General features: G+C 41.1%; 2 protein-coding genes across 3 annotated transcripts; both read right to left on the reverse strand.

Annotated features, from left to right (window-relative positions):
* gcshb (glycine cleavage system protein H (aminomethyl carrier), b) lies at positions 1-4,499 on the reverse strand. Its single transcript, XM_046387227.1, has 5 exons — positions 4,287-4,499; positions 3,133-3,212; positions 831-894; positions 608-739; positions 1-428 (listed from the first exon to the last, which is right to left on the reverse strand). Exons 1-5 carry the CDS (start codon positions 4,435-4,437, stop codon positions 331-333), a joined length of 525 nt encoding a protein of 174 aa, XP_046243183.1. The 5' UTR covers positions 4,438-4,499; the 3' UTR covers positions 1-330.
* A 2,342-nt stretch (positions 4,500-6,841) lies between these two features.
* Positions 6,842-13,966, reverse strand: kars1 (lysyl-tRNA synthetase 1). 2 transcript variants are annotated; one of them, XM_046387240.1, is made up of 15 exons: positions 13,817-13,942; positions 12,843-13,010; positions 12,377-12,518; positions 12,112-12,277; positions 11,919-12,012; positions 11,453-11,639; positions 10,450-10,575; positions 10,154-10,273; positions 9,845-10,007; positions 8,907-9,080; positions 8,695-8,780; positions 8,524-8,609; positions 8,309-8,435; positions 8,032-8,175; positions 6,842-7,473 (listed from the first exon to the last, which is right to left on the reverse strand). In XM_046387240.1, exons 2-15 carry the CDS (start codon positions 12,980-12,982, stop codon positions 7,399-7,401), a joined length of 1,830 nt encoding a protein of 609 aa, XP_046243196.1. In that variant the 5' UTR covers positions 12,983-13,010; positions 13,817-13,942; the 3' UTR covers positions 6,842-7,398. The 2 variants fall into 2 exon arrangements, with proteins under 2 accessions (XP_046243196.1, XP_046243205.1); XM_046387249.1 differs by lacking the exon at positions 12,843-13,010 and having other exon boundaries at positions 13,817-13,966.
* Positions 13,967-15,562: the final 1,596 nt, after the last annotated feature.

Consider the following 15,562-nt stretch of genomic DNA (forward strand, 5'->3'; position numbering starts at 1 on the left):
TAAATTTAAACATAAGGGCCACATTTTATTAAATTAATATGACAAAGCACTTAAAAATCACGTTCAAGTCACATTAAATAATGGATCAAAACACCAGACAAAGATCCATTAACACTGACAGATCTTGAGACTATGAGCCCTTAAGTTTCGCTAGTGGCTAAACAAACCCTAACTTTCTAAAAGGAAGTTGTTACTGAGGATTTAAAATTATTTTGATAGCACAATTTCAGTATCAAAATAAATACCACAGATAAGAAAGCGTGTCACACAAGAGGTTAGTAACCCTGCCTACTAGTCTTTGATTATAATGACATTATAAAACAGCACAGCTTATTCTTCAAGTGACTTTATAAATTTATCATATGCAGATTGATCCATGAGGCCGTCGAGTTCTTCGGGCTTTTCGATTGTCATTTTGATTAGCCAGCCTGAAATGCAAGAGGTGATATTTTAAAAGCCAGAAGTGTACATGTTCTCTCAAACAAGCTGCACTACTGCATTATTCTGCCCTGACAACTTTGACAAATATGTCAATGCCCACCAGTGTAATGGAAACTGCAAAATAACAACAGTTCTTGCTATGAGTCAGAACGTGTGAGACGCTTACCCTCTTTGTAGCAGGCTTTATTCACAAGTCCAGGATTCTCTGCCAACTCTGTGTTGATTTCAGTCACTTCCCCAGTTAGTGGTGAGTATAACTCACTGGCAGCCTTTACACTTTCCAAGGCACCAAAATCCTCTACAACACACACACACACACACACACAAAGTGAGATATCACACGAGGCTCAATTTCTTACAGAAATGTAAAGTGTATTTCACACTCTTACCCATTTGTTCAAGTTTTTGGCCGACTTCAGGGAGTCCACAGTAAACCACATCACCTAATGCCTCCTGAAACGACAGAACAAAGTGCATGAATTCTGACCGAAAATATAAAGTGCCATATTATAGTGAATAAAAACAAATTATGGTTGAAATGCAATTCTGTATTTTAAAAAGGAAAAGGCCAGCTATTTTATATAATACTTTTGTTATTGTCAACAATTCCCATGAAAAGAGAACAACTAACACAGTAACCATCTTTAAATCCTGCAAGACTGTAACTAGGGATTAAGACACAATTTTAGGTTTACATTCTGCGTATAATATGAATTATAGGATATCGTGTCCATATACTATACAAACTGTCTGGTGATACAAGTCATCCGTTTTCTTTTGGTTTGCTATATTCACGAAACTGAACTAGTGGGGGATGGCACAACTAATATTGGAATTTGAAGTCCTCAAATGAGACTCAGGTGATGTGGTGGCTCAGTGATGAGAAGAGGGAAAGCAAGCTAGTCACATGTCTACTGACACAACATTTAGCGATACAGACAAATGTGTGGACCTCAAATGAATGTGGAAATGGTTCCCCATACAAGATAACTGGTGTTTATCAAGTGTGTCTCTCTTTGCATTATGTGCTTTGATTAAGTCTACACATTTTAACTAAACCACAATGACTGTGCACTGCATGTCTCATTTACTGCTCCTAAATATCCACTTACAGGAGCTCTGAGCAGTCAAGATAAGGATTTTGAGACCCTGAATGAGGTAAAATCTCACCTGAATTGTCCTCAGTGTTGTCTTATGTATATACATAAAAACAGACTTTAAAAAGGCAGTCACTGGCCAGCAGACAGGCAGTAGCATTACAGAAAGCGCTGCATCTTTCTGCTTTGATGAGCTGCTTTGTTTGCCAAGGCTGTGCCATGATTGCTTCAGCCCATAAAATAAACCTTCATCTGGGGTAAAACATGGACTGTGGCCACAGTTTGAGGTCTAACATTATTGGTACTGAACATAAAAAGTAGGCGAACCACAGGACACCGACTGTCTTAAATGCATCTTTACAATTTTATGCAACTTATTAGTTGCCTGAAGTTTATTTAAGAAATATTATCAAATGCAAAGAGGGTAATTTCTGCCACTAGGGGTCTCTCAGTGAAACAGATAACAAAAGATGGAGTTTGATGACATGGAGAAGTAGGGTGGGATGATTGTGCTCATTGTCAAAAAACAACCATTGCTGATAAAAATCCATCTGATGTAAGCCAGCCTCCTTTATAACTCTCTGATGGTTCCCTGGAAGTTAAAACGACAGCTGACCAAATTTTGCACATTTTGGAAACATCTGGGATAATTTAAGTAACATAATATTACACAGAATCTTTTTTTTTTAACTAGCTTATTGTATCATCACTAAAATAGTGGGAGTGGGGTAGTATTTTTCAGCTAATTTTTTTCTGGATCAGAGCAAAAGGTCATCAAAATGTCTTTGCAAATCCCTGCCTTTTATGCTATATTTAATCCATTATTAAATAAGCAGTTCACCTTTCCCAGATGCTGCGGGGGACACATGTGGTCAGATGTTTGCTCAAAGTTCACATTCTCAAGTACAGTATTAGTCCAAAGTCCACACTTCACTCGTAAAGAGTCACATCCATGGTTAATGAGCGCTTTTGGTGATATGGGGTTTAATGGATATTAGCAGAGGCAGTAAAAACACTGCAAAGTCCCTCGATATTGTCAGGCTGACAATTGCTGAGAATACTGAAGATAGGAACAGCGAGACAGTGACTCGGAGGCCTTGAAACAAGACAATAAACATTTGACATTTTTTGCTGCAGATTTTCTATAACATTTGCAGCACTGTTTTAGAAGCTGCAGAACAAGTTTCTCTTCCATTGATGTCACAACATCCATGACTCATCACATTAAACTGCAATCTAACAGGTAGCCCTTTTGAGCAGTCAGCGGCAGAGATGAAGACATTTGTCTTTTGATTACAGTGGCTCTGTGGCCATCTTGTCACTGCTCAGCATATGGAAGTCAAAAGACACCTGCCTTCAGTCGGTTCTTCGTCTAATCAAGTGTCTGCCCTTGACGTTTTTTACATAAAGCTGCAATTTGGCAGTGAATAACTGTTTCAAACATTAGTCGTAAAACATGCTGCAGGTGAAGACAAAGTGCAGTACTGAAGTGCACACGGCAGGCCTTAGCATGAGACAGAACTTAGCATGTTCAGACTAGACGTCTGAACAAAGGGTGTCATAAATCAGTGATCAGTTAACGCCTACAACCTACCTGAGCATAATTGCTGATACCAACTGTGCCAATTCCACCTTCCACTCGCACCCACTCATGCTTATCTGTGAACTTCAGGGCTGCAGAGAGAACAAACGAATAAGATAGTTGGGAACAGGTGAATCAGTATGAACCAGAAAAAAAAAAATATGTCCAAAGAACACCTTACTGTACTATGGACCAAAGCTGAAAGGCAGGCAGTTTCTTATGCAACACCATGTGCTTAGAAAAGAAAAAAAAACTGTAGTTTAAAACCTGACTAGATAAAATCCTGAGTTTTCTGCAGGTGCTGTTTTGGATCCTAACACTCAGCAGACAAAATCCATAAAAAAAAAGATTCAAGGTCACACAGTGTCTGGTTGTCAGATGTGCAATCAAAAAAAGAAAAAAAGACTGTTTTGATGCCAGCATATGGTGTCATCCCTACAATGCCTTGAGAGAAGGAAGGATCTGAAGGCTTCAACAACTCCCAGTGCTGGCATCAGAGCATGAAAAATACAAGTTTGAACCAGCCTGTGAACCGCAGGAGATGCTAATGCATGCCTGGGGAGAGCAGGCAGTCCTGAGAGCTGAATATTCCTGTTGCAGAGGTGCTGGGGAGATGTTTTTCCCCTGCTAAAAAAGCAGCTTCATAAGGTGAACGAAAGTTATAACAAGGACCACATAAGTCTGTAAGGGTCAGGGTTAATTCAGAGTGCATGAACACGTGAATTTAATGTGTCCATAACTCTTGGTGGCACATATTAAAGATCATGACTTTCAATAAGTTACTACTTGGTGCACGAGACACGGGTAATTTGTTGTTTAAGGTCATTAATTAACATCACAATTTGGAGCTCGTGTCTGTCCTCCAACGACATTAAATGTGTGTGTGTGTGTGGGGGGGGGGGGGGGGGTAAAACCAACAACTTTAGCTATCATATACATGTGGCTGCTGTATTCCCCAAAGTTTTAAGAATAAGACAGCCATCTCCAAATTAAAAACAAAACAAACTTTTAGCCGCTCTTCCTGTCGCCTTCCTCACCCAAACTGCGTGAGATTTTTCGCCCATCGCACACAGACAGGAATGTGTGGGCAGCCCGCAGGAAGCGTGTAACACTGCAGCTCCGGTGGGCAGCTGTTTCTATTTTATTATTATTGTTATTATTATTACCTGTGGACAGGGCCGAGGTCGTGCTCAGTGTCCGCGGAGAACCGCTCCTCCACAGCAGCCGAGTCGCTGAAAGCTGCGCTGCTGACGAGAGCTGAGGCAGTCTGGGGGAAAAGTTTGCAGAAACGCACCGCAGCGCCGCTCTCATCGCCATGTTCACTCCGTGTGTGTGTCGACTCTAATCCAGTGCACATTACACTTGACCGCTGGAGCGCGCACCATCCGACTGCTCGCGGGCTCGCGCCGGAGGGAGGGGTGGGGGAGGGAAGGGGGAGGGAAGGGACGAGCTGCGGCTCAAGTGTGGCAGCTAAGGGTTAATATTGAAATAATAGCAAACTCTTCCAGCTGTTAGCCCAGTCATAATCATGAAGTGGCTGCCAAAACTGTAAAAATACTTAATTACATGCGTTCAAAATTGTATTTAAATACCTAAAAGTAACCTATATAAACATTAGCAATACAGTACTCAAAGCATCCAAGGTAAAAGTACTTGTTTTGCTGAAAAGTCCCTTTCAGATGTATTTATTATGTATTTATTCTATTGGAGTATTATATTATCGATGCGTTAACATATAAGGAGCACGTGAATTATTTTACTTCCTGTTTAATGTACAACAATGCATCATGTCAAGAGATGATCACGTTTGGCGTGTAAAATCTAAGTATCTAGTAACTGGCTGTCAGATAAATGTGGGGATGAAATATACAATATTTTAATGTGAAATGTAATGAAGTATAAAGTGGCAAAAATTAAAATACGTACAATATATACAACATATAGATTGCACAATAAATCCAACAATATACTGTGCATATGCAGCATCCATCACAGACACACTGTTATTCAGTGTCTGTACACCTGTTCACAAACCTGAAAGCACCCAGCTCAAACTGAACTACTGTATCATTATTATTGATTCAGTAGAGTGATTATAGTAGAGCTTGATGAGACATATTACACATCTGTGACCTGCTCTAAAATGAATATCCTGCTGTTGGTGTTTGAACAGGCTGCCATCAAGCTGCACCTGTTATTGAGCAACACTTGGTGCACATGGCACTGATCCCTTCAGGAAAGCTTTTTAGACTGTTCAAAACTACTTCATAATCAGCATCAGCATCTTTTCCTCTAATCACAGTGCCAGGAACCGCAGCACTAAGGTGGAAAAACTTGCACATCAGTCTTCATTTTGTTGAATGAAGGAATCGAAAAGCGTTTAGCTCAAGTTGTTCTCACTTGAATGCATAGAGAAGAGAAGAGAGAGAAGTGACACAGATACAAAAAAATTAAAGTAACACTACATTTATTCACCTTTATACACTGGGACCAATGCCATAAAGAATCTTGTATCATCATAGCACCAGACAGGAGGCAGACAAATGTGTGTGTGTGTGTGTGTGTTAGTCAGGAACATCTACAAGGTCCACATCTTATCTTCCAGACAGGAGTCTCTCTCTGAAAAACATACTAAGCGCAAAGCACAGCGCATACATAACAGACACAGATTCAAACAAGGGCTGACACGATATCGGACTTTCACTGCACAAATATCAGTGCAAATTATCATCACGATTTGAAGAAAAAGATAACACTATCGTTACATGTTTTTTAACCTTGTTTATTTGGTGTTTTTGTCTCTCTTTTGACAAATAAATTACACTCAAAGTGTGGGGAGGTGGAGACAGTCTGTAAGCATAACTGTACAAAGTGTACAAAAAGAACAGTAGAACAGTAACTCTTAATGAACAGTGAATAGTCAACCATGGAAACTGACAGAGCTACAAGGCCGAACATCTGCACAGGTTTATTAAAACAAAATCAATATTCCATTTTTAAAAAATATTACCACTATTGTTAACACCCCTAATTCAGACACCTATTTTTGATCTTACATTTCTATCACAAGCACGTACAATATTTTGTTGTAGTTGTACACTGAATAAATATTTTACTCCTATTCCCTGCAGTATTTTGAAAGCCGCTGTCTTCGTGCTGGACAGCCTTTATTGAGGACACTTGTCCATCGGTTCAGGTGAGGATTAGAGCTCCGGTGTGATACTGTGAGATGAGAGCTGAGCAAACACTGAGTTTTGGTGAAAGAAGAAGAGTGGCGCGTTTTTTTTTTTTTTTAAATAGTTGAGGTAAAAACTTCTACACATCACAGCACCAGAAAAGCCAGTCTGTCAAAAACAGGCCTGGCACCAAAAGGGGTCTCAAGGAGGCTCAGTGGCAATTGTCCCCCCCCCCCCAACCCCCCCCCCCCTCTGTGTTTGTATCAAAAATGAGCTAAATTATTGGCTGAGTTACATGTGACTGTTGTTTGGTTGTTTTTTCACATGCTTGCCTTTTGTGAGGGAATTTTGAAACAGCAGTCTTATATTGATGTTCAGCCTTTCTGAGGATGTTGCCTGGTTAAACTGAGGAATTTTTTGTTATGGAAAAAAAAAAAAAAGAGTTAAAAGTCAGGAGTTTAATGGTTGCTTACATTTTCCTTTGCATGAAATACAGTGAATTTTGTTCTGTAATGAGGCCACAAACATCACAAGAGAAAGAACGGTGCAGATTCATATGCATTTTATTCAGACATATCCATGTTTAAATTTCTTGGCAGAGGAATTTGTGGAGACCATCTTGAAAAATCTTAGACAAGGACAACGAGTAGACCTGGGAAAACATACTGATATACTGAGAACACTTCAAACATCAGGGTGGCTTGGGCTTTGGTATTACAGGTTCTGTCCGCTCCAGGTAGCCAGAATCATCAAACCCTGAAGTATCTCAAAGCATATTCAGGTCCACATCCACCAGCAGTTCACACGACTTCCTGATCAAATACCATTCATTTACTGTCCGGATGACAACAAGAATCAAAATGTGTCCTTTTCATCCAAAAAAAGGGCAACACAAATGTGATTGCAAAAGTATAAGAAAAACAAAAGAACAAAAAACTGAAACAGAGACAAGATGATTTCCCTCAATGACAGCCAGGATCAAACAGAGACTAACATTGATAACACACATAACCCGCAGATTCCACCGATGACCACAGTGAGGTAAAGGCTCCGTACGACTCCTGCACACACCTGACGGCAGGAGAGGTCAGAGGTCATGGCATTAGACGGAGGTGCCCTCTGTGGGTGCTGATGTCTTGTTGTCGTCAGGCTTCATGGCAGGGAACAACAACACCTCCTGTGAAGGGGAAGCAGCGTGGACATAAGACAACCACATCCGCTTGACTGATGTCAGCAGCTCATGTGCATACAGTGCAAGGAATTTTTTAACGCTGAAAACCTCTTTCATCTATTATTCTTTGCATGTCGGCAATAATATTGTATTTCAGGATAGCCACAGCCTAAAGAGCTTAAGAGGATAATTTACTGAGGGAAGGCTCCTGTGTGGTCATACACTCTATACGATCAGCAACAGTGGTCGGTTTTAAGCCTTATTTTGCTGTATTTTGTTACTTTGAATAAGTGCTTTTAAAACTAGTTCTGCAGTTTAAATTCATTTCTTGACAACATGCAACTGAAGGAAACAGCTGATATCAGTTTAGATTAGTCAGAGACAGTTTGAATAAAATGCAAAACCACTAGCTTAGGAACATAGCGACAAAACGCTACTAGACGTCTAACTCTGACTTTAATCACACGAGGAATCAGTTCAGGAAATGTTCGTATCTCTGTCATTCAAGACGTAATACATCAGTTATTACTGATTGCTGCACCACAATTCATACAACAGCTTTACCTTGATGTTGTTGGAGTTGGTGAGGAACATGGTGAGACGATCGATGCCCATACCCCAGCCGGCAGTCGGCGGCAGTCCGTACTCCAGCGCTGTGCAGAAGGTCTCATCAATAAACATGGCTTCATCGTCACCCTCAGCTTTGGCCTGAAAAAGATCCAACTTAAATTATAGACATGCACTAATATGCACGCTCACACTGCGACAGAAAGGCAGCCTGAACCTTTCCGCAATGTGACAATGTAGATCAGTGAAAAGCAGTTTAGGCTCGTGTGCACACCTTGGCCTGCTGCTCGAAAAGCTCCCTCTGTCTAATCGGATCATTCAACTCGGTGTAAGCATTGCAGATTTCCTTCTTCATCACAAAGAGCTCAAAGCGCTCCGTGAGGCCTTTCTGCGATCTGTGCCTGCAAGAGTTGAAGGAAGGGTCAACATGAACGCAGAGCATTGCATTTTTAAAGGATAAGCATGAGGTTGAAACGTGGCGTTTCCCACCATTTGGCTAAGGGACTCATGATCTGAGGATGATCACAGATGAATGTGGGGTTGACACAAGTGACCTCAAGGAAATCTCCAACCAACTGCAGAGCGGAGAAAGCCATTAGTCAAGAAAGTAAAAAAAAAGGAAAGAAAAAGAAAAACCAACAGGCAACATCAATAGAGCACCTTGTCAAGGAGGCGGGCAGTGGTTCTGGGTGGAGGACACTCAACTCCTTTCTGTGTACACAGGTCGTCAAAGAACTTACGCGTCTCTGCAGACAAATGCATGATGGAGAATGTCACAAAGGCAATGCAGTTCACTTAAATGTAGATAAAAAGGGTTGAAAACATCGCCTAGAGTGAAAGAAGAGGACAACCGCTTCCCTGCAGACTCTCACCATCACTGTTGTAGCTGTCAGTCGGAGGGAATTTGACTCCCATAATCTTCTCCAGGTCGTGTGTCATGCTCACTCTTCTGAATGGTGGAGTGAAGTCAATCTCATAGGCCTGTCCCTCGGGACCATCGGGGTGGTAAGTCACCTTGTATCCTCCAGTGATGTGCTTCACCATACCTTAAGCAAAGAGGAGAGGAACCACTGAGTTGAGAAGAGCAGCTTTACTATGTGCTCACTGTACATTTTTTACAGCCCAAATGTGACAAGTGACAAAACTGAGATGACACGAAGAAATTGAGATCTGGAGAATATATATTTGTGGAAAACAAAAAACCCCAAATAATTCTTGATGGTCTTGTGTGGATTGACTGAGTCACAAGCTGTGAGCTGCCCTAACTTACAAGCACCATTTTCAGGTTAGACATGATTAAAGTTAGGATTTAAGTCTGCCCATCCTCCTGCCAAGACGTGCGATTTTTGCAATGTGAGAACAATGATGAAAGCAGGGAGAGGAATGGCACCTAACAGGGAGCCTTGTGTTGTGGCGTCCTCCATTTTGATTACATATAACTAGAAAAAAATAAATCTATAAAAAAAGTACAGCACTTGCTTTTCAATTGCAACAACTTTGGCGTGGCAGTTTAAGGCTGTCATGCCTGCTTTTAAATATCACCACAACCAGTCCAACAACATCTTCAGTGAAATGCATAAAACCCAAAAGACCTCCCACAAAATATAGACAGTACATTTAGCTATTTGTCTTCTATCAATATTACCCCTAAAGGTAGAGCACATATTTGTTCCACCACTGGGATAAAGTACAAAAACTTCAACACATTTCATGTCATTACATGAAATGTGTTGTTTGACGGTTGGATCCCTGACAGGTGAAGAAGCTAATGAATACAACCCCATGTGGCTGATAATGTGTCTTAACTAACCTGAGAGGAGTTTCTCTGTGATCTCCATCAAGTCATGGTAATCCGCATACGCCATGTAGAATTCACAGGTGGTGAACTCTGGGTTATGAGTAAGATCGATGCCTTCATTCCTGAACTGGCGACCAATCTCGTATACTCTGTCCAGTCCGCCAACCACAAGCATCTGTGGCAAAGGTACGATGTACAGCATAAATATTTTGACATTAAATGTAAAAAATATGCGTATCTCTCCCAAACTGATACAAACACATTCACTGAAATCTTCCCCTGATTCCTGAGTAAAGAGGTTTCTTGAAAGTGATGGATTACCTTGTGGTAGAGCTCAGGGGCAATCCTCATGTACAGGTTCATGTCCAGCTCATTGTGGTAAGTAACAAATGGACGGGCCACTGCTCCACCAGGAATAATGTTCATCATTGGTGTCTCAATCTGAAGTTACAGCAAAATGATTCATGAAGCAAGCTTGGCCCGACTAATTTTAACTGCACCAAATGTGGAACAAATGGTCAAACTAAAAGAGAGAGTGAAGCTTAAGGCTTAAGATCTACTGTCTGGTTAATCAGCTGTGGATGTGGTAAACTTGAATGTCTCACAACAATTGTTACCTCCAAAAATCCCAGCTGGTCCAGGAAGCTGCGCACGTATGTGATGATTTTGGAGCGTGTTATAAATTTCTGCCTCACGTAGTCATTGAGGATCAGATCCAAGTAGCGCTGGCGGTATCTTGTTTCCTTTGGGAGGAAGGTTACCCAGTGGTGAGAACAAATGCTTCAACACTTGTTAATGCTGTGACCAAATTCACTGTAAAACTGAAAAGCTTTGAGGTTTTCCACTTTTATGACATTGTGACCAGGACTAGTTGATATTAGCAGCAGAAGAGCTGATGTCAAAATCTCTTGTGCAAGATTCTTCTTGGTAGGAAGGGAAAGTTGAATCAAGTGTACAGTACAGCTTCTTAAAAGACATCAGTCTTGTTGCAGGTAAACTGAAATTCACCCTTCAGGCTCACAGCTTTTTACGGGATCAAACTTTACTCGAGTGGACTTGTCATAACAGGAAAAGCAAGACTATAAAGTTAACTGTAGCGTTATGCCCTTTAAGGCGTGTCATTAAGCCATATGAATGGGACAGTACAACAGAGGATATTCTTATGATATTACACATGGAAGCCGCCTCACTGACTCCTCCTCCTCAGTAACAGAAACAGTCGTCATCTGCCATCGTGTGATCGTTTCAAAAATTTTGGTTAATATTGTGTCCACAAGACAAGAAAACATGTTTTACACCATTTTCTCCAAAGCCTGATGCACTACACTTGTTTTTAGCTCTGTGTTGGTTTATTTTGGTAAGGAGGAGATATCATTTAAAAATGTACTGTCCGATAAGAGCAGGTCATTAGTTTACTTTAGTTTCAAATGCATGTCTTTCACACAGTAAAGAAAAACTTTACCGCTGCCCTAAATGCAATGTACTTACATAATGTAAAACCAGTGATTCTGCTTTCTGTTGTCAAATCTCATGTTCCAAATGTAATTATTTGCAGAAAAGAGCATAAAAGCACAGGAAGTCTCTCACGAGCTCAGATGGTCTAGTCGTGGTGGACATTACCTTGTCTTTGAGGCCAAAGTGGAGGTGGGGCAACATGTGCAAACATGGTGACAGCAGAGTCATCTCAACGGGAATGATGCTCAACTCCCCTTTCTTGGTCTTCCCGGGGTTTCCACGGACACCAATGACGTCACCACGGCGCAGTTTGTTGTTGATGGCCACAAACTCCTCCTCTGACTTGTAGTTCCTGACAGAAAAAAAGAATATACAAACAAATGAACTCACTGCACTCTCAAGCATCCACATGGAGAAAAACAAATTGTTGGAGTAGCAGTGATGTACCACGTGAGATTTCGCAATGCAAAAATGTTGCATAATGAAAATCATCAACCACCACATACATCTTGGAAATAAAGGTCTGTGGAGAGCTACGGTGTCTTCATAGTGATATGCTGTATCAGTGAAAATGAGTGAAAGTGTACTGAGCCCTATGCTAATTATAAGTGCATCCGTTGTCATTTTGTACCTCGAGTTTGCCATAACTTGCAACTTGACGCCTTCACCTCGGAGGTCGTAGAAAAGCAGCTTGGCTCCAGAAACCCTCTTGGCGTGGACGCGACCTGCCAATCGCACATTAAGCTTAACAGGGAATCTACTGTTGAATTACACTGTACATGCAAAATAGAAAACAAGTGTAAGATCATAAATATCCGTGGTACCTGATACATTGAGGACAACATCAGTCAGCTGGTCTCCAGGCTGTAGATGATTATATTTCTCAATGAAATCTGTGAGCGACAAGTCTACATGAAACTTGTGTGGGTACGGGTCCTCCGCTGTGCCTTTCAGTTCCTGGATGGCCTGGGAGCGGATCTTGAAGTATTGCTATGTTCCAAAGAAACAGGTGATTGCATTTAAACAAAACGAACCAAAATTTTACGGCACACTAAGTAATGAGTAAAGTATAACGAACAAAGATCTCACATTTGGGTCAAGAGTCTCCTCATCTACACCAGCACGTAGCGCTGCCTGGTCATCGGTTTCCTTCTTTTGGTCCAGCTGCTCTTTGACCTTGACTTCTTTCTCAGCCGCCTTCTTCTCAGCTTTCATTCGTCTCTTAAGCTCACTGATTAGAAAGACAGGAGAAATCAGTGTCAGTGTCCCAAGTCATAGGTTACATATTGTGGTTTGGACTCAAATTTAAAGGATGTTCAAACTGTTTAACGAAACTCAACAAAAGTACACAAATGTGTAATTTACCACATAAGCACACTGTTCATTTCATCCCCACTGTGGTGTATAAAATGTAAAAATGAAACAAGGCCACAATACAGTCTACCAACAACACAGACACACAACAATCAGTCATGCAGAAAGGGGAAGGAGGCCACATTTGCTCTGATGACAAAAGGTTGGTTGTTTTTCTCACTGATATGGAAAAGCCACCAACCTTTTGTCACCTTTCCAACGCTTTCCGTAAATTTGAGCTGAGACTGCAGCAGTACATGGCGGTGCACATTTTAACCACTGCCCTCTGACCCCAAGGGCATGGCACAACTGCTGTCTGGCTGCCCTGACCGCACACAGCATGTTGAGCTACCACAGTCAGCAAACACACCTGAGAAAATAGACATATATACAAAGAAGGTGTAGAGAATATACAGCAAAGGCTGCCTTTGACCCACCAAGAATATATGAAACACTGCTGGGGTTACACTGGTCTGCACCGAGACTCTCGTCTGAGGCACAGACCCAGTCAACGAGGGAGAAATTAAATTAAATAAGTAGTAAATAAAAACAACAGTGAACTAGTTAATTTGATGTCAAAGTACCGTTAACCTCGATTTACTTTTACTTTTGATTAGGAAGGCGGGCGTGCCACATATCCTCTGAGAGAGCGGTACTGCTAGCAAATTAGGAAAGTCAAGACCAACGAAGTATGGTCAGCATTATCTAAGAACTGCTTCGACCCTTTAATGCACTTATAATGACAGCACGGAGCTCTGTCACAGTCGCATGCCGCTTGCCGCAATTAAACGCAACATAAGTTGATCCTAAAATCTGACATGAAGAAACCACACAATTACACGGTCACCGGCAAGGGAGCACTTCTTTGAACGTATTTTGGATCTTGTAGTTTTGGTGAGTAGTAAAACACACTATCCCAATTGGTTTCTGATCGTGTTCAGGACTACAACTACCAGACACATAAACGAACTGAATCCTGGGACATGTAGGCTTGCGGTACGTCCCCCATATGGATCCCTCACTTCGCTAGCATCTTCTGATGCAACATTGTAGTAATACAGTAAAGGCACATTAAAACAGCCATAACTGCTGAAACGACAGATTAATTGAGGAAAATAACACAGTGTAAGGAATAGAGAGAGGTTGGATTGTTATGGAAGACAAGAATAAGCTCACTTTTTGCTGAGTTTCCCTCCGTCCACCGCTGCCTCGTCAGCCATGTTGTCGCCGCTGCGCTCGGAAAGATCAACTAACGCGAACGCGCTGCAAAAACGAGGATGGTGCGTTACCAGACTGACGGAAATCACAACACCTGAAACAGAGGCGCATAATACTTCACCAAAAATGCTCAGAGCAGTTCGTGAGAAACACACACACAAAAAAACTAAAACTACAACATTGATCTACAACATGCGGCCCGGGCAACACCGAGGGTTCGGGACATGAATTGAGAAACACACACATTAACTATATGAAACTGTCTGCTGTCTTTACTACCGTCATTACAGCAACATGGCCTTTATATTTTGTAGAAGTTAAGGAAAAACTCGTAGGCTAATGCTTGTCCTGATGGTGGCACTAGAGTATGGAATACAAACGATGTTCAACCCCAAGGACCATACATCATTGCAATGAAATTCACAAAATCTAGGCACTATTTTATTGACACAACAAAAACTAGTATGTGAGGACACTCTTACAGGTGATAATTTATCAGGTAGGAAATCAGTGTGGTTAAATCAAAGCCTCAACCAAAAACTGTGTAAGACCCTAACTAAAATCCAAGTAGTGTAATGTTTCCTCACTCTAACATGATGTAAAGTGGATAATAATTACTATTTTTTAAATAATTTATTGCAAAAGTGTAAAACCTAAGTCTTACTTAAATCACAAATCGATTTTTAAAGTACGTGTAAAAATGTCATGCTACTCATGTAATTCAACACAAGAAATAAACCGAATACGAGAAGTTGACTTAATAACATCATATCCTGTATATTGGCAAAAGCTGTTTTTATTTATTTTTTTTTAGACTGTATATGCAATCCCGACTTCATATCATAATCTGTGAGATGGAAACACCTCACACCCAAAAATCTCATAACCAGGCAACAGCTTCAATAAGTCAGACAAAACTCAGAAAGAAAAAAACGTAGTTTATCTCATTTTGCAAAACCTTCTGTTAAAATTTCCCCAAAAAAGCTTTATGAGGGCAGGTTTCTTTTTTGTTGAACTACCCTTCCCATAATGGTAGGTATTTGCTCCATTAAAAAATAAAGAGTTGCACAACGGACACATTGTAGTGGCCACAAATTCTCATAATATGTTTTCTGGTGTAGAAGGTGTCATATTTGCTGTTACAAATTTTAATTAGTGTGAGCAACTACCACTAGCCCTCAACTGTGGGCCAACAATTTGTGACAGTTAGTTTGCTTTGACATGCTTTGACATATACACCAATCTGCCACGACAACACCACTCACAGCTGAAATGAGTAAAATTGCTCTTACGTTTACAATGCAACGTTCTGCGGGGAAACCCGTCAGTGGCACATTTTAAGAGAAGCTCAGGAATGTTTTGAGAAACACAACAACGGCCTGGCAGGCTGTCCAAATCCCAACCTAATAGAGAGCCTGAGGGATACACCAGAATAAGCCAAATCCCCCATCTCACCAGGCAGTGCTTCCCACCTGGAAGTCCCACCCTCAAAGCATAGGACCCAAAGGATCCAACGTTAAGATGCCAGATCTAGAGGTCCAGTGTCGATTCCCCTGACTGGTCAGAGTTGTGTTGGCAGCAGAAAGGGGACCTACAAAATATTGAACAGGTGGTGTTAATGTTGTGGCTGATTGGTGCATTTTTGATTCAATATGTACCCCAGGGAAAGCAAAACGTGTGAAATAAAAGCTCAAAGTCTTAATA

Source organism: Scatophagus argus, chromosome 1 (assembly GCF_020382885.2).
Source record: "Scatophagus argus isolate fScaArg1 chromosome 1, fScaArg1.pri, whole genome shotgun sequence".
NCBI lineage: Eukaryota > Metazoa > Chordata > Actinopteri > Scatophagidae > Scatophagus > Scatophagus argus.